Below are 24,293 nucleotides of genomic sequence, written 5' to 3'. Positions count from 1 at the left end.
ATAGACCTATTTGAGATACTGTGCTCAGCTTTGGTTACCAGAGGGAATGCCGGACAGTACTAACCCCCCCCCCCCCCCCAGTTGCTTCTTAAGCAGAAGGGAAGCCAAAATAGCAAGCAGTACTGAGCCTTGGAATGCCAGAGCCAGGAGACTTCTATGCCCTGTTGCTGGCCATCCCAAGGAACTAGTTGGACAATAAAAACTTGTTTGCCCCTTAAGAATTCACTAAATGCTGTGGCCCAATGCCTCCCTGCTACAGAAGCCTAGCAAAAACAGCGCTTGAAAAAGAAACACCATAAAAAACAGTGGCCTTCCTCCAGCCCAGCCCATTGGTCCTCCCGAGAACAGTCTCGTCTCCTCTGACTGGTAGTGGTGTTCCAGCACAGAAGGACTTTTCACATCACCTACTACCTGATTCTTTTGATCAGTGGTGACCCCAGGTCCTTCTGCACAACCCCTTGGCCTAAGGATCTCTACTGGACCTACTAGGCTACTGAGCCAACTAGAACCATCCTTCAATGTATTTATTTTATTAAAAACACCAGGATATTTCAAGTTTCTTCTCTCTGATCACAAATAGAGCACCCCCCCAAAAAAAAAACACAAAATATGAGACACAGCATTGGGACTTTCCATCCCTTTTGGAGAAGAAAGGTTGTACTCACAGACCAAACCTCAGAAGGGGTATCTGAAGCACGGAAACCTTGCAAGATGAGTCCAACTGTTTCCTGTACTCACTGAGAGGGGCAGGGGAGATTCATCTCATTCAAAGTTACAAAACGGCCCTATGAAAGGAAGTTGTAATTTCTGATGCCACCGCTGCAGCAAGCTAGATGCTCCACCCAGAGTGCCAAGAACCAAGTTATACAAGTCATTTTTTCTGCTCCGCCCCCCTCCGACCATTCTTGAGCATCCAGGTCTTGGCACCACTTCTGTGCTAGAGCAAGATTTTTTTCCTCTCTCAACATTTCAAAGGGACCCCGGACTTAATTCAGGAAGTTCAACTGGTGACCCTTCTCTAAACGCTAATCTTAAAATTGAAAAGGTGGTTAATAATTTATTCCCATTAACTTTCAAGAAGGAAAAAGGGAAACCAAAGACAGGCATTTCCCCATTGCTCCAAGAGGCACCCAGAGATCCTGTCTGCAGAGGCCACTGGCCAGGACTGCACAATGAAGGTGTGAATAACTACAGCCATATCATTACAAAGGACATGATCCAAAATAGATATAAATAAATTAAAAACCTTAAACATTCTTACATGGATTTAAAAGAACAAAATACATGTTAAAAAACTTCAGTAATTTATATCACTTTTAAGCAATACTTTATATACAATGGAAAAAAGACATGCATAGTCCAAATACAATGTTGAAAACAGCATTTTCATAACAAAAACCCCAAACACTAAGTTAATACCATGTACATGAGTTCAAGGAGGCCCACCCTTTTTGTCTGTTGCACAGTTTATTTAACAATATCCTATAGAAGTAAGAAATGTTTGTTCCCCCCTTCTATACAGTGATTGAATCTTGAATTTTCTGTATTTAGAGCTTGCATGATTTAGACTAAAATTGCTTTTCCTCATTTCAAGTTTCACATCAAATAAAGAATCTGCTTCTGTATTAAAATTAGCAGTCTACGAAGTGATCATCCCTATTTTTTTAAATCTAAAACCAGTTTCATCAGGGAAACCAAACAATAATTTCTATACCTGCAACATGTGTGTTTTTGTGTGCAAGAGTCAGTTCCTATCTTTTTCCAGGGGTAATAATACTTCAGATCTGTAGAGCTGAATATAGGGGGGGTGGGAGATCTTTCTGCAACATGTCAGAAAGTGAGTAGGATACATCAGAATGCTGCATTATTTTAGGAAACATTTTCCAAATAATATTCTTTTCTTGAACACAAACACTTAGTCTTGAAAGTACAAATAAAATTATGAATATAATGGACTTGTTTTCCCCTTTGTAAAAAAAGAAAAAGAAAAGTCAACGGTAACAGAACAAAAGAGCCCACAACATCAACAACATCAACAACCAAGGAAAAGAGACCAGGTTATTTGAACCACACCTGGTTGGCTTTAACAAAAAATATATATTCTTTGCATTTTTTTAAACAGCAATCCATCCTTCCGTGGGTGCGGGAAGAACCAGTCTCACGTCAAGCGAGATGTCTATTTGCACTACAAAGTGTTTTGGGAGGGGCCGGCAGGCTCTCATGCTGCTACAAGCCCTCCACAAATTTCTCTAGTGTGTCACCGCCTGTAGTGTCGCCAACCAGGGCCAATTCATTTGGTAACACATTCCTGTTGGGGGGGTTGAGTTGGGGCAGCATTGCACTTTGTTCAGGGTGTCCCTGCTCCAGGGAGCTGGCCATCGTCACGGCCAGCCCAGGGTGCGGGGAGCCGGTCTGCGGGGAAACGTGGTGAGGGGAAGGCTGGGGCTGCAGTCGAGGTGACGGGCTGGAATGTGGCGGCTGGGACTGTGGGCGGGGAGACTGCACTGGTGCCGGGGACCGCACCTGGCTGCTGAGGGAAGTGGTGATCTGCTGGCCAGGGAGGTGAGGCGCCGGCGGTTGTCCTGAGAGCATATGCTGCTGGGGACTCATGGAGGTGGGCTGAGCCGGGGAGCCGATCTGCTGCTTCATCTGTTGCTGCTGCTGCTGCTGCTGCTGCTGCTGCTGCTGCAGGATGCGCTGCTGCAAAGCTTGCTGGAGGTTAGGGCTGCTGTCTGTTCCCATGGGGTTAAGCTGAGCCATCTGGCCCAGGGCTCCCCCCTGGAGCGAGAGATGCTGCTGCTGCTGCTGCTGCTGCTGCTGCTGCTGCTGCTGCTGCTGCAGGGTTTGAGAATAGCCACCTGGTCCCGGGGGCTGCTGGAACTGATTATGAGCAGCAAGGCCAGGGCTGCCTTGCTGCTGCAGGAGCTGCCTCCTCAGGAGCTCCCGGTACTGAGGGCTCACGTTGGCCATGCTTGCGTTGTGGCTCGGGGTGAGAACTGTCTGCCCCTGGGCATTCAAGCTTCCTATGCCTGGCTGCTGAGGAGGGACCCCCGGCCTCTGGCCCCCGGCCTGCAGCGGGTTCAGGTTCTGTAAGCCAGGCGGAGCATGCAGGCCTGTTGGAGTGGGTGGCTGGGGCTGCTGCTGCAGGGTCGGCTGGGGCTGCTGCATGCTTGGTTGATTCGCTACGTATTTGGCTGTTCTCTGCTTGATAAAAGCGGCCATAAGCTGAGGGTTGGACTTCAGAATGTTAAGCACTTGCTGCTGCTGCTGGGGGGAACTTGGTGATTTCAAAGTCCGCAGTAATTCCTGCAAAGCATTCGGGGGAATGCTGCGGGGTGACGGTTGCTGCACACTGGGCATCCTGGGCCCAGCAATTGCTTGTGGGGCTGCTATGGACATGGTAGGCCTGGGCATGCCTGGCTGCAGGGGTTGCTGCTGAGGCAAGGGAGCTGGTGGCCACTGTCCTGGCTGCAGGCTGGACATCACTGGGCCACTCACGGAACTGGGCCGGGGTACATTCATGCCCACCTGCTGCATAGGACTGACGGCTCCTACCGCCGGGCTCACCATGGCAGCACGGCCGGGAGGCAAGCCGTTGCTGCTAACACGGTACAGCTGCTGCTGCTGCTGCTGCTGCTGCTGCTGTTGGGCAGCTTCCATTTCTATTTGCCGTGCAGCTTCCACAGCTCCTGGGGGAGGCTGGGGAGGAGGGGGCACAGCCACTGGGGTGGCCGGTTTGCCTGCTGAAATGGGTGGCGGCAGAGGCTGAGTTCTTGTCCCAGTAGGGAAGCCAGCTGGAGACATGCTGGCAGGGGAGGGCTGGGTAGGAGGCTGGGGGGCCTGGGGGGTGCTGGGCTGTGGCGTAGGAGTCCCAGGAGTGGCTGAGGTAGGAGAAGGCAAGCTTTGCTGAGGCACATTGCGGGTGGTCATGGTGGCCATTCTTCGACGCATCAACTGCGCCTGCTGCAGGCGGTGCTGGAGCTGCTGCTGGCGGAGCTTGTGTTTGATGTTGAGGCAGAAGGGCACGGGGCACTTGTTCTCCTGGCAGTGCTTGGCATGGTAGCAGCAGAGGGCAATCAGCTGCTTGCAGACAGGGCAGCCTCCGTTGGTCTTGCGCTTGCAGCCCTTGGTGTGCTGGACAACCCGCTTCATCTTCTGGCAGGACGGCAAGGAGCAGTTGGCGTTGCGGCACTGGCAAGCATGCACCAGAGACTGGATGCAGCGCTGGATGCTCAAGCGGCGCGACTCTTGCGGACTCTTGGACTGCTGCTCTCCTTGGCTGTTGCTGTCGTCATCCAGGCCCAGACCCCACTTGACCATCTTATGCTCATGGCTCTTGGTGTTGTAGCAGTTGATGCACAGATCGTAATCCTGGCAGGCAAGCAGAGAAACACACAGGTCAGGCTTCAAAGGCAGCAGGGGCTGGGATGAGGCTGCCTTTGAAGCCCATCCCTTTTTGTTCTCCTGTGAGGAAGATGGAACATTCTCAAGCCCTGGGCTCATCCATGCCAGCTACGAGACCAAGTGGAGTCTTTTTGCCAGCTCTCTGAACAAGAGATGCTGTTTTGTTACAAAATGCTTAGCCCAGGGGTTTCAGCCCAATCCCTATGCTCAAGGGTCCTCTCAGCTCCCCAGGCAATCCAGCTACTTCCCCACCCATGCAAAGAACAACAAATCAGAGGGAACACATTCTGGGCTTTTTGGGATGAGGCCAATTGGGGCAATTTAACCCCACTGGATAAGCTCCCTATGAAACCTCCATGCCCACTCACCTCGCAGACCGTGCAGTGCCATCTGGTTTCTACATGGTGTTTGCACTCATTGCACGTGTAGACAAAACGGTCCTGCCCTTGGGTGTGGAGCTCCACAAGCATACACAGCGTGGACCACTTGGAACGACGTAGTGAAGAAAATTCCCAGTGCTTGTCCCGGGCTAGAGTGAGAAAGGCATCTCGACCATCCATCAGATCACAGCTGAGCAATGGGTCTGGGTCCACAATGGGGGGCAGAGTGTTGATCACTGGTCCAGCATGTAAATGAATCACAAAGAATACCTGCAAGGACACGGGCAAAGGGAAAGGGGTTAGTCCAAAACGTCACCAATGCCAAAGGCACAGTCCCCATCCACGGGGGACCTGGGAATGGCTGTTCCCTGAAGATTAGGGTCTTTCTGGCAGCCTTCCATTTATGCCCTAACTCAAGACACCCAGGACCTCAATGGCCACCTAAGGGGCAAAGAGGCCAGCAGCAGGTACCTCCTTATGCTTTTCCATGGTGGCGTAAAGTTTCTGAGAGAGGTCGTTGGAGACATTCGGCATGCTGGGCTTCTTCTTGTTGGCCCTGCTGATGCTGCTCTTGTTCTTATTGGTCTTCTTGTTGTTCTTCTTCTTGGCATTCTTGCTGTCACTCTGGCACCCCTGTCAGAGACAGAAGCTGCTCAGCTGGCCTGATCTCACTGCAGCCAGCTTTGGAAGGAATCGGCTGGCCCACGGGTCTGCCCTGCTCAAAGGTAGGACCGAGCTGCACGGGTGCTGGACAACAAACCCTTTTTCAATTTTAACATTCATTCAAGCATTCAAGATCCACACAAGTGATTATCAGCTGGAAGTGGATTTTTCCCCTCTCCCCCGGAAAACAGCTGGAACACAGCAAAACTGGACATCAGGGGTTCCTTGGAATCAGCACGGAGTCAGATTCTGATCCCTTGAACCTTGCTGGGTCTTGCCAATGCTGGGGCCCAGTTTTCTCAACAAGAAAAACGGGAGGAGGAAGAGCTGGTTCGTATACCCCGCTTTTCTCTACCCGAAGGAGTCTCAAAGCAGCTTCCGATCTCCTTCCCTTTCCTCTCCCCACAACAGACACCTGTGAGGGAGGGGAGGCTGAGAGAGCCCTGATATTACTAAAGAAGAAGAGTTGGTTCTTATTTGCTACTTTTCTCTACCGAAAGGAGTCTCAAAGGGCCTTCCAATCACCTTCCCTCTTCCCACAACAGACTCCCCGTGAGGTGGGTGATGCTGAGAGAGCCCTGGTATTACTGCTCGGTCAGAAGAGGACTATCAGTGCAGTGGCGAGCCCAAGGTCACCCAGCTGGCTGCATGTGGAAGAGCAGAGAATCAAACCAAGCTCACTAGATTAGAAGTTGGTACTCCTAACTACTACACCAAGTTGATCTGATCATTGCTGAAAGCAGCTGAACAGCCCATAGATTAACTGGGGAGGGCCTGTAAACTACTAACCATACTTTCAAATGCCCCCCCCCCAAGACTAACCCACCCCTGGGGATGGGGAGATACAGAAACAAGTGATTTTTAGCTGATGCAGATTGATGTATTTTAACGGTTTTTAATTTTTAAAGTTGTAGACATGCCTCAGTGATTTTAATGATGTGTACCACCTCAAGCAGGTTATACTGAGAAAGGCAGTATACAATAAAAAATAAAAAACAACAGTGAGCAGGCTGAGAACTGAGCCAGTGGCCCGCCCTGCTCAAAGGCAGGACGTAAGATTAACAAGCCAAGCTGCATCTGCACATGGCCAATCCTTTCCTTCTCTGGAGCCTCCAGCATATGCTTTCCCTGCCCCAATGTTCAGTGGGGCGGTTCATGTTCATTTGTACCTCCTTAGGTGCCTTCCCCATCCCACTTGCCCCCCTGCAGTGCCCACGCTAGCACTCCATGTTCCAGACAGTCACCTCTGGCGTTTCACTAGAAGCGGTGCTCTCCTCCTTCTTCCTTTCCTCCTCCTCTTGCTCCAGCTCTTTAATGCTCTCTTCCAGGACATTGGGCCAAAAGTCGCCTTCAAAGTAAGGGAGTTCCTTGGCACTCGTCAGTCGATCCTCAGTGGCTTGCTTGAAGATGTCCTAAGAAAGATGGCAGCTAGTTCCCTTGTTAGGCACACCCGTGCTCAAGAGATCAACAACCGTTCACATTTTGGAAAGGCAACAGAATGTGCAGGAGACCAAAAGCTTTTAATGCAACTCCTACCCCAGTTTCACTTGGGAATGCTTTGTATCATACACTAGCCACGAGTGACAGGAAAGCACCAGCTGCCAAATCATAACCTGATTCTATTCATTACATCAGTCTACATATAAACTACAGGACAGGTTCAAATTAATTCTTCACCATCTTTGCTTTAGAAATAATGGAAAGGAAGCAGTTATTTATGATTATTTATTGCTATTTATAATCACCTAATATTTAGGCACTCACTACAAAATTTGTAAAATCAGTAAGATAAAAGCAATCAAAATGATAAAATAACAAAAAATATGGAAGAGATAAAGTGTATTAAAAGAACAGTAGACCAGTAAACAGAGGACAAAATGGAAGATACCAACAGAAATAGATCAAGATGGGTGACCATATCTGTCGTAGCAGGAAAAAGATCTGGTAGCACCTTAAGGACAAACAAGATCTGTGGCAGGGGATGTGTTTTCGTGAGTCACTGCACATTTCTTCAGATACTTGAAGACATTCCACAAGCCCAAAATATATTATTTATAAGACAATCCTCATCACACTGCAATTTTTATTGTTAAAAGCAGTTTTTCAACTCTTCTTAGCCGAAACCAGAGAGACTTGTGCCCTTCCAAGGCCACTGAGGTCAAAGGCCGAAGTCTGCACTGGGCATTCCATAGAATGTCAAACCTGCCCAACCAAGATCTAAGCTGCTGGCAGGCACCTGAAACACAACAGCCGCACCACCGAGTTGCTTGTCTGCCTGCCTGTCCCTCCTAGTGAGAGCCAACCTGAGAAACATTCTGTCACCTTAAAAACAAAATCACAGTCCAGTGGCACCTTTAAGACAAACAAAGATATATTCAAGGCGTGAGCTTTCGAGTACAAGCACTCTTCCTCAGACTTGCACTCAAAAGCTCACGCCTTAAATAAATCTTTGTTGGTGCCACTGAACTCTGATTTTGTTGTGCTGCTTCAGACCAACACGGCTACCCACTTGATTCCCTCACCTTGTAGTCGTGGATGATCCGCTCGGCAAAGGCCTTGTCCAGCATCTTCTTGTACCACTCCTGCAGGCGCTTGGGCTTGGGAATTTTCTGATCAGGAGGGTGACAGTGGAAGATATAGTCATCCCCCTCACTTGGTGGACAGGCCCAGATATGGCCTGTCACATACCTGCATGCCCCAGAAAAGCAAAAGATCCCCATTTAACACAGTTTTCTTCCTGTAACTGAGGCCTAATTGCACATGTCTTTGCTAGCACAGCAGGAAGAATCCCAAAGAATTTTAGCGCCCCAAAACATACAGCAAAACATGCCGCGCAAAGGTGAATGGCTGCCATCCTCTGCGTTGGTGCTTCCCTGCACGCTTTGGCCTGTTCCGTTTGCCCCGGTTGCCTAAATAATCTCTGAACAGTCTTTCTCTAAGGAAAATTTTCTCTGATGAGCACCGAGAGCTGCTGCTGTTGCTTTAGAGGGGAACCCGCTCAAGCAGGCCTGCACAGCTTTTGAACCAGCTGCCACTGTTGTAGTCCACGGGTTAGATTGGAGCAAGTCCTTTACACACTTCTCTCTGATGAGCACCCTCACCAGATCAGCCTTTCGCAACTTTTTTTTACCATTGAGAAACCCCTGAAAAATTCTCCAGGCTTCGAGAAACCTGAGAAGTGGTACAATCATACAGAATATGGTTGGGAAACACAGCCGTGTACATGCCCACCTGGGGCCCTTCCCCTTCCCGCCCCCTCCAGAAGCACCATTGGCCATATGGGGAGGGGTGGGTGGGCCAACATGAACATATATGGTCATATCACTTGATAAATGTCTAACAAAATTTAAAATATATATAAAAAATGAATTAACTCCCACCCATTCAAGAAACCCTTCCAGAGCTGTCAAGAAACCCCAGGGTTTCATGAAGCTCAACCCATCAAAGACAGACCCTGTGGCTGGGTAGGAAGGGACCAAGCGAGGAAACACACTTACCCAACCTGGACAGAGTGCGTCTAGCAGTAACCTGCTCTGCCAGATACCTGGGTGTGATTCTCGACGCCTCCCTCTCCATGGAGGCACAGGTCATGAGAGCAGCCCGGCAGGCTTTCTACCACCTACGCCAAGCCAAATTACTAGTGCCCAACTTGGCACCAGAACACCTAGCCTTCTCTGGACCATCCATGCGATGGTCACCTCTACACTGGACTTCTGCAATGTGCTTACACAGGCCTACCCTTATCCTTGATCCGGAAACTACAAGTGGTTCAGAATGCAGTCTGGGCCCGGTGTACCCGAGAGACCGTCTCTCTGCCTACACCCCCAAAAGAGCACTATGCTCCGCCACTATAAACCGGCTGGTGATCCCTGGCCCCAAAGAGGCACGTTGGTCCTCACCCAGGGCCAGAGCTTTTTCTGTCCTGACCGCTACCTAGTGGAACGAGCTCCCTGAAGAGATCAGGGCCCTGCCTGAACTCCCTCAATTCAGCAGGGCCTGCACAGGGGAGCTCCTCCACCAGGCATTTGCTTGAGGCTGACCGACCCAACAACACCCACAGGTCCCCCCCCCCTTAAGACACCCACTCCATAACCTGAAGAAGCCTGACCTCTACGGGGGTTTCGTCTAAGTTGTCATTCTATTTGAAGTCACTGCTGGATTATTGTTGATAAGTTATTATGACTGCGTTCTATTTTAAGATTGTTCTATGTACTATCCCTGCAATGTTTTATTTGAACCGCCCGGAGTCGTATGGGAGGACAGTATAAAAATCTAATAATAAATTAATAAAAATAAACAAACAAACCCTGATGGAAAAAAGCTTGCACCAGATTAATGTTTCTGTCTCTAACACTAGTAAGCCTGTACTCAGAGCAGCATTTTAGGGTCCCTCCTGTCCTGTGAATACAGAGAGGGGGTACATTTGCCACTTGAACCTCCAGCACTTCCTAAATCCAGTACTCTGGCTACTCCATTTAAGGTCAAGGCATGGTGTGTGTAGCGGCCACTGGCTTGGCAGCAGCTACAAATGGGTGCTTCTGGAATGCCTCCTCCTCCTCCTCCTCCTCTTCTTCTCCCTTGACAAGCTGTACAGAGGGCTGCTTACCAATCTGCCCACTTCACAACCGGTTGTGCAAGTCGACACTCAAAGAACCTGTACGATGTAGGGGAACTATTCCCGTGGGAACATTTGTAAGTCGTGCATCAACTACAAGCCTCTCACCTGGTAGCTAACAGGAATGGGGGGTAGTTTTGAATGGGCCTCCACCATCTTATCAGAAGGGAGGGAATGGCAGGGGGATCAGGGATAGAAACATCGCTCTCAGTCTATACTTTGAATTAAAAGGTACTGCTGCTAGCCAGTTGCAGAAGTCTCTCAAGAGCTGATTCATACCACATCAAGCTGGAAGGAAGAGCCCCTGAAAATTTTTCATCACAGTGCATAATTCTAACCATGAAAATTTACAAAAATATCTTTTTTCTGACAGCATACATGGAAAGAAGTCCAGTTACACAGGTGACATTTCCCTGTTCCGGCACAGGCACAAATAATGCACAAAATGTATATAGTGTAAAATGTAAACCAAGCACAAGAGTTTTGGTTTAGGAAGCCAATGCTCTGGCTTCCAGTTGGCAAAATGGTCCTCATGTAGACATCTGGCTGTGTCCACATTTTGAGGCAAACTAAAACAAGTAAAATAACAAATTAATATGTATTATATAGTGCACATATAGAACATTAAAAACATCAGGGGTCTAAATAGACTGTACAATTTACAACTATTCCTTGTGGGTGAGTCTGTCCTTTGAACCACAGGACACCAAATGCATTTTAGCTCCTGCAACCTGCCTCAGTGGTTTCATATGTTTCACAGGATATAACTGTTCACTAATTTTATTTTAATTTTATATATGCACACTATATATATAAAATATATTTGTTGTTGTTTTGGCTTGACTCAGAATATTTTGGGCTGAGCTTACTTCTACTCTTTTGTTTGCTTGTGTCCGCATTTGTACATTCTGCTCCTACATCTGCTATCTGGAAATTTGAGGACAATCTTGCATGTAGCAGCCCTGCAAGAACTTCCAGAACTGGCACACTTTCCCCATGGCTGGAATACACCAGCAGACACAGCCCTAGACTCAAAAAACAGCCCAATGTGCCAGTGTATATTTACTTACTATGATTTTAATTGCTGATTTAGTGTTATTCAAATTCACAATGACCTTTAAAAAACATGGGCTAAATTTACATACATTTTGTTTTGTATACTCAATACAGGTAAAATGTCACTTGTAGCCTTGAGGGAAATTTTCAAGAATTCAGAGAAAACCATGGGACCCCTTCCTTCCTCTTAGCAACTCCCATTAGATATGAATTAGCACCGGACCCTTAGGCAGAGTCTCTAGGGCACTTGATTGAAATAGTGGCTCATAAAAATCCTCACCCTAGTTTCTTGACATATTCCAGGTACCCAATGAGGATTTCATGGTAAACAGCTGTCCGGAGACATCTCGGCCGGAAAAAATGAATACTGTCCAGATAGGATATGTACACACGCCTATGATAAAAAGGGGGAGGGGCAGGCAGAAGAGAAAAGAATCAGCAACAAAATGGCAGTTCTGAAATTTTATTGAAACTTCTCTGTCCCCAAATGCATTCTCTCTTTCTTACTGGCAAACAGTCATGTATGAGTACAGCTACACTCTTTGTTGATCTTGCATACACAATTCTGCAAACCACATTGGGGAGAAAGAAATAGTAGCAATACACACGGATGCATGCAGCTGCTGTATCTAGAAGAAGAGTTGGTTCTCATATGCCACTTTTCTTTACCTGAAGGAGGCTCAAATCAGATTATCGTCTGAGGCTGAGAGAGCCCTGATATTCCTGCTCGGTCAGAACAGCTTTATCAGTGCTGTGGTGAGGCCAAGGTCACTCAGTTGCCTGCATGTGGGGGAGTGCAAAATCGACCCCAGCTCGCCAGATTAGAAGTCTGCACTCCTAACCACTACACCAAGCTGGGTCTAGAATATCCTCTGTGCAGTCACACCTCTGGAAAGGGCAAGGATGCTTCCCAGGCTTCTACCCGCCAGCACAGTGTAATTGTGAGAGTACTAGACCAAGATCTGGGAGAATCAGATTCAAATCCTCACTCCGCCATGGAAGCTGCCTGGGTGGCTTTGGCCTAGTCACACACTCTCAGCCTAGCCTACCTACAGGGTTATTGTGAGGATAAGCAGAAAAGAGAAAAATGATATCAGCCACCTTGGGTTCCCAACGAGGAAAAAAAAAAAAGAATCAGATACCAGCACAGGAAGCTATGCCTTCAATGGCTGAGAGGAACGAGGCTGCTCTTTTGCTGTTTGCTGTTTGATGCCATTAAAACACACGTTCCAGAACATGAGAGTGCTCAAGAAATTAGAACTTGTGGTGGCGCTTATAAGGTTAAAATGCAGCCAAGCAAAAGACAAATACGTCAGTTGAAGCAAAACATGCACCCCTTAAGCTAAACGCTATAGTCTCCCTCAAACTTAAGATTATCCTTTTAACATAACAATAATCTTTCTGAAATCCAACAAAGAAGAAAGACAGATGGGTTGTGTGACTGCACAGAGAAATACAAAGAATTACAAGCGTAAACAGGAATCTTGAAGACTAACAAGGTTTCCTTACAGCACAACTTTCAAAAGCACCGATTCCTGGCTGAGAGTTTCTCTGCTGCTCCAGATAACAAGGGTCTGTGGGAAGGAAAGCAGCCAACAGAGGCAGGAAAACCATCCTGCAAGTTGGGCCCATTCCTCAGCAATAGAGATCTTTTTTCGCTACAGAAGAGTTCCAAGGAGGGAGGGAGGAGGGCTCTTAGATCATCACGAATATTTATTTAAATTATTTAATGTTTGGACATTTGCTTCTTTGGGGTCCCTGTTTGGGTATGAAGATATAATTAATATGTAACTTTTGGAGGGAAAAATTTATGTTGTTTCAATTTATACACTGATACCCAGACCCTCAAACTGCTAAAGTACTGGCTAAAAATTTCTCTCCTTGCCTAGGTTTGGCTCGGAAGGAAAACTGGTGTCTTTCATGTAAGTATGGCACCAAGCCATTCTCTGGATAAGGGTTTTCTTGAGTGATTAGGACACCTAATTTTGAAGCTAACTGTGCTGCAAATAACACCTTCACCATTTCTCTTCTGTTTTTAAAGGAGGAAAAGGTCTATATTCTTCTTCACAAAACTGCAGTGACCAGAATTATATACTTGCTGATGATGCTGCAGAAAGACCAAAGCGTACTACAAAGGTTTTGTGCCCTAGGAAGGAAATGTCTGCTCTGTGGCTGCAATCAGGACACACACATTTTTCTGAGTGACAACCCCTGCATTCTTTTTTCCTTCAGTGGTATTTCCTGAACTATAACCATGTGATATGATCTGGTTGAAACATGGCCATTTTACTTCCTCGAACCTTTGAAAGGATGCCTGCCCACTCTCTTCTGCGAGGGAAAGAATCTGAACTTCTATCAACTCTGGCTGGTAACCCATCTGGGAAGCTGTAACCTCAAAGCCTCCTGCAGGATGTTGGAATTATAAGCAAGGTTTCTCTTGCTGTAATCCTGCTAAGCATTTTATCAGCTGATGATGGGGGGTTAAATCACTGAAACCACCAAAAAGGAAAGTCCTTGGCCAGTCGTCACAGCAGCTTCTTCCCAGTAGCCAACCCACCATTTTATGGTTGTTGCTGTCCTTTCTGCCGACACCTCTCCAGTGCCCCAGAAAAACTGTCATTAACCCATACATATTTTGGGATTTTAAGGTTGTGTTCTTTCCCCTGGAGTTTTACCTACAGATAGTTTCTGGGACTGATGTTGGCTTCTGTCATTCTGGTTTGCAACCCTGACTGTTACTTCTTTCTGTTCTCACACAGGCAAAACCTCAAAACTCAGTACCTACAACAGACATAATAAGGCTGCTGAATAATTTGCAGTCCTATCACCTTAAAGCACTACATATTAAAATCTACCAAATCCAGAAATCAACCAAATTTAACTGGAGATATAATGTCTTCTGACCCTCCCCCTGGCCTCTTCGTGTAGGACAGTGAAAAACAGGCAACAGTTGGTAATAGTTTCAATGTTTTAAATAAAGATTGTATATTTGATTTTATTCTGTTTATGTATTCTTATTTTGTTGTAACCTGCCCCATATCATCAGAGAGGGCAATTAATAAATACAACAACAATAATAATAATGGATAATTCTTTTTTTAAAAAAAATATCGATTGGTACATTTCCCAGCTCCCATGAAAATGGGTCAACCCTCATTTTCAGATTAATTCACGTCCTGCCCAAAACTACAGCCAGTGACACTTCTCAAACATCTGCAGCAGAATCTCTCTCTCTCGTGCACCTTTTATGCCCCTTTTATCCTTATTTTTTTTAACGGCTCAAAGTTCTGACCTTCTCAGCTCACATATCATCATTTAAGATAATTTACTTGGCCATTTTCCTCCTGCTTTGCCTGCGTGACAGCCAACAGATCAGTCCCTGGGTTATGCAACTATTTTTGTCTTTTGTGTCTTTAATCAGATCCACTGGGTGAACTTCAGGATCCATTTTGTCTCTCTTAACTCTCTGCTCTGTTTTCAAGCCATACAGAATATCTTTGAATGAATGAATCCTCTTTAGATTTTGCTGGTCAAAGTGTTCCCTGCCTCACAGGCTCCTTCAGTTAGAGGTATTTTCTCCCTGGATGAGGGAGGTGAACAAGTGTGTCAGTAACATACACTGTTCCCCCCCACACCCTCCATGAAATGCCCCACATGTCCTCCCTCGCCCCACACCCTATATGTTCTTGACGCAAGCAGAACATCAATAAGGCTGAGGGCATTTTCCTACATCACAGCCAAACATGAGCAATGGAGATGCAATGGAAGGCTGTGAATGCTGGAGAAGGGCACAGGGAGGGAGAGGCTTGGTCATGCAAATCAGCTGCATGGTTCGTTCATCTCTTGACCCTTCCTGAACAAAAGGCCCAAATACCTGGTGTTCGGGGGTGGGCAATCCCAACCATACTCCTGCACGTGCATGCCAAAGAAGCAAACATCCGCGCCATCTATCTCTTCAAAGGCGAAGAGGGCCTTTGTCCGGTAGGGGAAGGACTCTGCCATTTCACGAGAATCTACAAACCTGAAGAGACGAAACCTGATTTAAACATTGCCATAGACTCATTTTGTGGTAATTTCTCAAAGAAAAACTGTATAGCCATTCAAAGATAGATCAGAAAGTAGATTATGGGTTTGTGTTAATCAATTTAAGGGAGATTATGCATTTCTCAGCCTGGTTTAGTGCATTCCAGAAATGACTATGTCTTTGTATTTCATATATCTAGGCTTTCCATAGCCCTGTATCTAAACTTCAGCAAACGTTATCATCATTCATGCAATCTTATGTAGAGGTAACTCCAGTGTAAATGCATTGAGATGAGAATCAAGTCACTGAACAGGACTGTACCAAAAAAAAAAAGTCAGATAATCCTCTCCTTGTGATGATATGGATAAAAGTTGCATGATTATGCAAACTGCTTGGAAATTAAATCTTTTTGGTAAAGGAAATCCAAATTCAGCACATAGTCATATAAAATGAAGAGATTTCTGTAGTAATATAGTTGATAATATCAAGACTTCCTGGGATGCTTTTTGAAGTTTTTAAATAATTGTATTATGATACAGAAATAGAAGGTGAAGGGAAGAAAGAAATAGATTGATAAATACAAATTACCGTTTATAAAAGTCAGACCTCCCAGCAGATATGCTAAAAAAAATAACTGTATCATATTAGTGGGTATTTATTTTAAAAATGCAGCAGCATCTATAGTGCCACTGCACGTAGAGCTTGCAGCAGACTAGAGCAGAAGATACACGATAAGCAAAAGCAAAGACAGCAAAACCTACCTTGATTTCATCCCTGGTTTCACTTCCACCATTTTATCCGAGCTGGCTACTACTCTTACAAAGACTTCCCCTGCTTCTGGGTGGTTCTGCCTCCGTAGAAATTTGTTTACCCTATCTTCCAAATGGTTTCCTAAGCGAGTGGTTTGTAACCCTAAAAAGATAAAAGGTTGAAGAATTAATTGGAAATAGCAGCAAGGCAACACCAGAGTTCTTCCTACCTCAACTTCCCCGGGAATAGCCCGGGAACTTTCTACATTGGCACTGGACATGGAAATAAGGACTGTGATGTGAGAAAAAGCAATTTCTTTTATTAAAAATTGGAAACCCTTGCTGATTTTTTGCGTGAGTTGATGATTTGTGATTTTAAGATTAAAGAAAATTATTTTGAAATTCTAAGTCCTGTCAAACCTATGAAGTAGGTTTCAAGGTGAATATAATTAAGATTGGCTGCAGCCATCTTGGGGAAATATTGATGCTAAGGATAAGGACATTATACCCTCGTGGGTAAAATGAGAATGTATATGTCAGTACCTAAGGACTGCAAAACGTACAAAGTACTTTGGCACCATGGCATCAGTAAAAGCTGAGGCATACTTCTGTCTTGAAGCTAAACCATGCACGAATGTCACATCCCTCTCTTACTCCCACATTCTGCTAACAGCAGCCACCGGCCAAGGAAAGCCTTGCTGGATTAGACTGGTGGTCTACCTAGTCCAGATTCCTGCTCCAGAGTGGCTAAGTAGTTCTCCCAAATGGCCAGCAAACAAGGCCTTTCCCCAGCGATGCCCAGGATTCACATGAAGGGGGAGAATTTACTTCATCCCCTTTAACTTCTAGATAGGCTCATGGCTCTCACTACATCTGCTGGCAATGAATTCCAAAGATTTGCTGATTAAATAAGTATTTCCTTCTGTCTGCTGCTCTGATCTACTGCACATTAACTTAACTGGGTGCTATCAAATTCTAGTTTTACTTATTTCATTTAAAATATTTTATGCCACCTCTCCACCCAAGCAGGGTCTACACAGTGTCAAACATAAAAACATAAACCTCCAGCACCTCCCCCATTATGTTCACTGACTCTGCAGATTTATCTTTGCTCTTGCAGTTCCAATCTTTTACACTGCTACTAACTGGCAAACATTTATTTATTTGGGAAGGAGATCAGTGGCACCCAAATGAGGGTGCTTTGACCTAGAGAACAGTTCCTTTATTTAACAGGTATACAGCAAACTCCCCCAATCTCTTTTCTAGAGGCTCCCAGCAAAGTCAAGCCCACTTGGCTAGGTACAAAGTGCACCTGCCTGCCTCATATTCCATTTGCTAAATCCTGCAATAGTATCCTTTTAAATGTATAAACCCCCCCAAAAAAAATTAGCATAGCAATTTTGAGAACTTCTAAATAAGCAACCACATATGATGAAAGTTCCTTTATTGAAAGAAAATACATAAATAAAAGAATCTACAATGAAGGCAGTCAGGACTGAGGAACAATGCATAAAACAAGCAGTGTAAGGGTGTATTTCCCCCTCCCCTGGGAATTCAAACCAGGCACAGTTCAAAGGAGTCAAAACAGAGACAACCATTTGGCTGGGAACTAGGGGTACTAACAGAAGGAAGGGGAAGGAATATGTAGGGAGGTAAAACACAGTGGTAGGAACCGATCTTTGGGTGTTAAACCAGAGCATCTATGTTACATCAGAGCAAGCAACAGAATCAAATCATTGAAACAATTAAAATCATGGCAGAAAACCTGAGGATTCTGACAGAACCGAAGAAAAGTAGCACACCCCTGCCCAATTTCTCTAGTCTAAACAGAGGGCTAGAGGAAATGAGCAAGTGCGGATGTCCTCAATTCTTTAACAGCAATGTTGATGCACAATGAAAGTAGCTGAAAACTTACTCTTGGCACTGAATTTGTTTTCTTTGCGCGTTCTCCCCGTTTTCTTCAAGCAGTTGTCACAAACAAAGCTAAAAACACAACAAGTTCTGCAGATGAACTTACTAAGCAATCTGGAAGGGTTATACAACTTAATACATGTAACACAGGCACATCTTATCAACATTTGCTCCCAGTTTAACTAGAAGTGCTGGGAGTTGAAGCTGAGACCTTTTGCAAGTGAAGAAAGTGTGCTACCAGGGAGCCATGGCTTCTCCCAGCAATCTGGTTTTCAAGCAGTGGGACTGGCATAAATGCCAACAAAGACAAAAAAAAACCTAAAAGTCCCACTGCATTACCCACAGTCTTTAAAGTTCATGATGGTTTGGAAGTTGCCAAGACCACCTTCTCTGCCATGCTGAAGTGCTTGGAGCACCAGGGCCAGTTCAGATTGCTCACCCCTTGCAATTCCCGGGCATGCAAGTGGGCACAGAAGCACATTATATTAGTGGACTCACTCACAAGTAAGCACCCACTCACAAGTTAGCATGGATGAAACAAGGCCATTATTGAAAACCAAGCAAAGACCGAATGATGTAAGAACATGATGCTGAACTCTGAAGACAGGCATTTGGATTTAGAAGAAGAGTTGGTTCTTAGATACTGCTTTTCTCTACCTGAAGGAGGCTCAAAGCAGCTTACGGTCGCCTTCCCTTCCCTCTCCCCACAACAGGCACCCTTGTGAGAGGTGGGTGAGGCTGAGAGAGCCCTGATATTACTGGTCAGTCAGAACAGCTTTATCAGTGCTGCCGTGAGGCCAAGGTCACCCAGCTGGTTGCATGTGGAGGAGCAGGGAATCAAACTTGGCTCGCCAGATTAGAAGTCCGCACTCCTAACCATGATACCAAGCTGGCTCTTAAAAAAAGAGAAACTGAATGGCCATTCCCAAGTACACCCCTGACCAAGGCTGGATCTCTCTCGCTTATAATTAGCACATGGAACCAAATGACTTTGAAAGCGACTTACCCTGAAGGCCAAATAATATCATAATGCAACACACAGATCTGATGCATCTTCCGGCCACATTCTTTGCAATCCACAAACCTGAGCAAGGGAATAAGGCAAAAGAAGAAGGTTCAGTGAAGACTTCTGGAAAAGGAAATGATCTGAGTAACTACTGAAATCTACACATCTGAGCTTTATCAGTGATTTATTAATCATAACTTCCCTTCTCCTGCCTTTGCAAAAAAAATCCCCAATAATTTTCTGTAGATGTTTTTGAAAGATGCTTTTGCTATGGCAATGGTTTCATGATCATAAACAATTTTAGCCATATACTTTAAATTATCCGCAGCTCCTTACAAAACCAATCCTTCAAAGTTTATGAAGACCAAGAAACCTCTGTGGCTAAGACAGCTGCACACCCGACTCCACCAGCTTTCACTTTGGACTGTACTGTATGAAGCTGGCTAGGAAGCGGCTGTCTTTTATGGAAATCCATATTATGGACTGGGTTTTTACTGTTTTGCTGTGTTTTGATTACAAAATAAACATTTGTTATAAAAGGGTAGCACCTAAAACTGCACATAGAGTGGATCTCACAACCACCACAGCTGTGGGGCTGCACTATAGTCGCTAATTATGAGGGTTAGAATGAAGGACAGAATATGAGTTGTAAGTTCCCACATTGTGTTGGACTAGATGACCCTGGAGGTCCTTTCCAACTCTATGATTCTATCAATGCATGGCAGAGAGTGTGGAGCAGTCCTGCAGAGGATGCTGGCAGCATTACCTAGGAGAGAGATGCATGAGAGAGGACAGGAGACCTAGAAATCTGCTGTGACTCCTCAGGTTTCTGTGACCTGCCACAGGGACTTCTTCCTTTGTCCAAAGCAGGTTGGAAAACAAAGGCAACCTGAGCAGCAAGGCCCAGCCAAACACAGGAAGCTCCATCATGCCCCTAAAGCAACCAGAGGATGCATCATTGGACTTACAGCTAGCAAGGGGTGACCTGCAAGTAAAACAACTCCTCTATTACATGGACCAAGCGGGAATGTGAACTGACAGCCCAACTGCTGCCATGGCTGGAATCCAGGCTGCTCTTGGTGCCTCTATGTAGTAAGCGGAGCTTCTCTTACAATCTTTCACTTTGATCTGCCTTAAGGTGGTCCTAAGCATGTTCACTGCTAGTTTATTTTAGTCTTTTATTCACCCTGAGATGGCTTAACACTTACGGCTCTGGATCTAGCGTGTCATTTTTCTTCTTCTCAAACTGATCTTTCGAGATTGTTCTGAAGACCAAAGAAGTAAATGAAGTCTTTTAGGTTAAGCAGTTTGGCCAAGTTAAATCTAAAAAGAGAACATTTTCATCTCCACATGCATAACAGAATATCCCAGAGAGTGTAAAAATGTGATACTATCAAAATGCCTATTAAAAGATTCTAGAGAGCGATCAAGAGTAAATATACTGTGTACAGTTGGCACAACAATGAGTCCCCGACCTTTACATCACTGGGGACCAGTCAATGCTTGATAATTTTACTGAGGCCCGGGGAGGGGGTGGTCTTTTGCCGAGGGATGTTGCTGCTGCCACCTGAGCCCCTGCTCTGCTTGCTTTCCCGCCAGCGCGCCTGACTTCCTGCTGCCCACTGGGGGCGCTGCCAGCAACAGCGCAGGGTTATACAACTTAATACATGTGCGCAGTGCCACGCTGAGGGGGAGCTCCAGCCATGGTGGCCACTGGAGAGCATCAAAGGTGATCCGGCGTCAGAGTGGCAGGGCAGCCCCCGAAGGGGGAACAGCCGGGGAGGAGCACGAGGAGGAGCCGCGGCCCGGTACCGACTGATCCACGAACCGATCCCGGTCCGTGGACCGGGCGTTGGGGACAGTTTAAGGTGCCCCAATACTATCCTCTTCTCCTTCCACAATGTGGAGTGGGGGATGGACATGGCTTGCCTGAGGCCACCCACTGGGGGGGCAGTCAGAGGAAGAATAACAGTAGGCCACTCCCCAACATTCCTCTTATTTTTCTGCTCTCATGGTGGAGAAGAGGAAGCTGCTCAACAGAAAAATGACTCAAAGCTACAGTTTTGAGTGGAAACAGCTCCATGCACACAGAAGCGCACTGGGAGAGATCCTTGCAGATTTAATAATAACAATTGCTACTAATGATGAGTGAGCAGCAGTATCTTCCCCTTCACCCTCCATGCTAAGTCCCCTGTGCCAAGAATGGAGGGGCTCATCTGCCTCGGAAGAATGGAAGGGTAGACAAGCATCCTAAATTCAATCCATTAATCTAATCAAGTTAAACCTGACAGTAAAATAAAGCAGAGTTACTTACGTTTGTGGCTGGGCAGGGTCATCTCCTAAGGTAATGTTTTCCCCCTGGATTTCAGTGAAACATCTCTCGCAGAAGTGATACCTGTCAGCAAGAAGGCCACATTTGGGTGAACTAGTCCATCAAAGTACACAGCCACCCAAGCAACGGAGTCACCAATCAGAGCAGAGCAGATCACCACAACGAAAGTGGGAGCGTTGTTGGTTGGTCAGTTGATGGGTCAGAGGGTGGCAATGGAAAGGAACAGAGGGGAGGGGAGGATTAGAGAAGAGGGACGGGGACAAACAGCACAGACATCTGTAGTAAGAGGCAAGCACCAAGAGAAGACAGAGGCAGGAAGCCAAGGCCAAGCATAGGTTAGCATTTGGCCTCCTTCCAGACACAGTTCACAAATGTGAACTGGCTTGCAAGGGCTGCCATTTGTACAGATGTTCAATTTCTGGATCCAATTTGGTCTTAGAAAACAGAGCTCTTCCCCCAGGCCTTTGGTTGAGGCCAGGTGGAGGGTCCCCCCCTTGGCCCCCAGGCTCAAGTGCCCAGTACTGTTGGGGGACGGCCCATTATTATTTAACTAAAGTCTATTTTAATAGCTATATTGTCCTTTTGACCAATTCCAACCATTGTTTGCGGAGAGAGGAGTTTTTATGTACCGCCATTTTATTTGGGTTTTTTTTTGGGGGGGGGGGATTGTTAACTTTTATTAATTGGGTTGTATAATTTTTTTATATTGTTTTTATGACACTGTCGTAAAGTGCTGCGAGCCAGTTCGCTGGGAGCAGCAGTATAAAAAGCCCACAAATAAATAAATATGAGATCCAACTTCTTTCATTTATTTTCTTTTGACAGAAGCAGATGCTGAAAATAATTTTACATAAACCAGTGCCTATAAGTGAAATTATACATTTTTATTTCACTAAAACCACAGAAGCAGAGAGTACACTGATAAGATCCTCATGATTGAAAAGTTATTAAATTTTATTTATTTTTAAACATGCAATCAGGTATCTTTGTTAAATGTCTTCCTATATAAATGAAACCAAACTCACACCTAACAAATAGATTTTGGGGCAATTTACACGTATACACACAGACACATATAAAATTTAATATTGATTTGTCAGTCTGTAATCCCATAGTTAAAACTGGAAGAGGAACTTCTTACAGCTGTTAACTGGAGATCAGCCAACCCTATGATTTCACTGAAGCAGAATTTTCCTTTCAGATACAATCTGTATTTGAAAAAGCCTCATGTTTGCACATTTTTTGTATATGTGAACTGGAATTAAAACTGTCTCAGTTCACCTGAATGCTGAATAAATGTTGGAATGCTGAATAAATGTGTCCCTCTCTCACAAACTTAAAAGCTGATCAACACACCTATAGAGAAAGTAGTTAGCCAGGTAAGCACCAAGAGAAGCTCGGTCTGCAGCAGGAAAATAACTGGCCACTTCCAAGGTTCCAATGTTTTATGTAAATCGCCCAGAGCCGTAGAGAAGGGCGGTTTAAAAATATAAACAAACAAACAAATAAACAAGCAAGCAAACAAACAAATAAAGGTTGAGTCTTTTGCCCCAGGCGTTTCTCCAATGGGGGCAGCCCCCCAAGGGTTGAGGTCTGCCACAATGAAGCTAAGAGCACACAAAGCTCTTTAGCAGGCTCAAGATTAGGATTTTTTGGTTGACCATAATTACACAAGGGGGAGGAAGCTTGGCAAGGAGTGTGGTTATTTGGGAAAGCATTAAACAAACTCTAGTCACTCCTCGTTGGACGGTTTAAACAAGAAAGACAGCAAGGGCTAGGAGGTATTGCTCAGAGACAGGAGGCCAACTGCGCTGTTATCCAATTGTGTGGTGGGGATGGGAAAAGCCTTTGGAGCTAAAGAGGCCCTCCTGACATGGCTCCTCACCATGTGCTTGTCTCTTGAGGAAGTGGGCACTTGCACATGAAAGCTCATACCTTGAACAAAACTTAGTCTTACAGGTATCTGACTCTAAATTTGTTCTGCTGCTTCATACCAACACAGCTACCCATTTGAACCCCCCTGCAAACCATCCCAATTCTGCAGTCCTGCCCAATCCCTCCAAAGCAGCCAAAGGCCACTCCACACCCCAGCAAGGATGGCTGGGACCTGCTGCTGGAACTGAATTGTAGCCTCAAAATATCCCAAAAGCAAAACTGAAATATACAGTTCATTCTCTCTCAATAGTTTAAAGCTGTCTGGAATTTAGACAATTGGTTCACCTTAATTACAGACATGACGAACTAACAATCAGCACAGAACCTAGGGGACAGAAATACAACTTTCTTTTCTGCTTTCATTATCTCCACAGCTAATTTAAAATAATGTATTCTGAGAGGAAATGCAATTTCACAGTTCTCTTGGCTTTCGAAAAAGAGCCAGGTCAAATCAAGCAACTCCCTGAAAAATAGGAATTTTTCAAATGTACTCCACTGTGGTATCTAGAGGTGGGCGATTTGGTTCAGATAAGCCCGAAAATACTTGAATCAAGTACTTTTCATGCTTACCCAAGCCAGTTCAAACATCCCATCAGTTTAAAGATGTAATGGTCCAAGAGTGGCAGTCTCTAATCTGGAGAATTTGATTCCCCAATCCCTCCCCCACATGGAGCCAGCTGGGTGACCTTGGGCTAGTCACAGTTCTCTTAAAACTGTTCTCACTGAGCAGTTCTCTCAGCCCCATCTACATTCCAGGGTGTCTGTTGTGGGGAAAGGAAGGGAAAGGCATTTGTAAACCACTTTGGGACTCCTTTGGGGAGTGAAAATTGGGGTATAAAAACAGCTCTTCTCTCTCTATTTCAAGAATCTGAGCTCAAGATCACATTTCTGGTAGAGTGAAAAAGCTTGCTTGCCCACTGGATTCGATCCTCTGGATTTCTCCCTCCAGTATAAAGTGCTTTTGATTAAAGCACAGGCTTCTTTTGCTGATGGGAGAGCCTCTAGTGTTGACAGACTGATATGCAGCTGTTAAGGGAACAGTTGTCTGAGGAAGTAACATGCTGCGAGGCTGAACAACCTGTGCCTTGTTGAACTGAATGCCAGGGGCCTCGGAAACCTCCAGCCAGGGACAAGAGAGGGGCAGCAATTCCAGATAGGTGGTTCTGTCAGTTTGCAGCCACAAAACAGAACAGGAGTCCAGCAGGACCCTTAACAAAA

The 24,293-nt window shown here is 45.6% G+C and overlaps 1 protein-coding gene across 3 annotated transcripts in view; it reads right to left on the bottom strand.

Annotated features, from left to right (window-relative positions):
- Nucleotides 1-1,219: 1,219 nt before the first annotated feature.
- Nucleotides 1,220-24,293, bottom strand: part of CREBBP (CREB binding lysine acetyltransferase) — a 56,241-nt gene continuing 33,167 nt past the window's right edge. For all 3 annotated transcript variants that reach the window (XM_077316292.1, XM_077316290.1, XM_077316291.1), the window contains 12 exons: nt 21,123-21,203; nt 20,017-20,073; nt 18,809-18,886; nt 17,807-17,874; nt 15,904-16,054; nt 14,993-15,139; nt 11,399-11,512; nt 7,970-8,135; nt 6,692-6,859; nt 5,256-5,417; nt 4,773-5,054; nt 1,220-4,371 (listed from right to left, as the gene is read on the bottom strand). In XM_077316292.1, coding sequence (XP_077172407.1) covers nt 2,227-4,371; nt 4,773-5,054; nt 5,256-5,417; nt 6,692-6,859; nt 7,970-8,135; nt 11,399-11,512; nt 14,993-15,139; nt 15,904-16,054; nt 17,807-17,874; nt 18,809-18,886; nt 20,017-20,073; nt 21,123-21,203 — 3,619 coding nt within the window. In that variant the 3' untranslated portion in view covers nt 1,220-2,226. The remainder of the gene's footprint in view (nt 4,372-4,772; nt 5,055-5,255; nt 5,418-6,691; nt 6,860-7,969; nt 8,136-11,398; nt 11,513-14,992; nt 15,140-15,903; nt 16,055-17,806; nt 17,875-18,808; nt 18,887-20,016; nt 20,074-21,122; nt 21,204-24,293) is intronic.

This window comes from Paroedura picta, chromosome 17 (genome assembly GCF_049243985.1).
Source record: "Paroedura picta isolate Pp20150507F chromosome 17, Ppicta_v3.0, whole genome shotgun sequence".
Lineage (NCBI taxonomy): Eukaryota > Metazoa > Chordata > Lepidosauria > Squamata > Gekkonidae > Paroedura > Paroedura picta.
The sequence above is the reverse complement of the archived record's forward strand: the minus strand, read 5'-3'. Positions and strand labels throughout refer to the sequence as shown.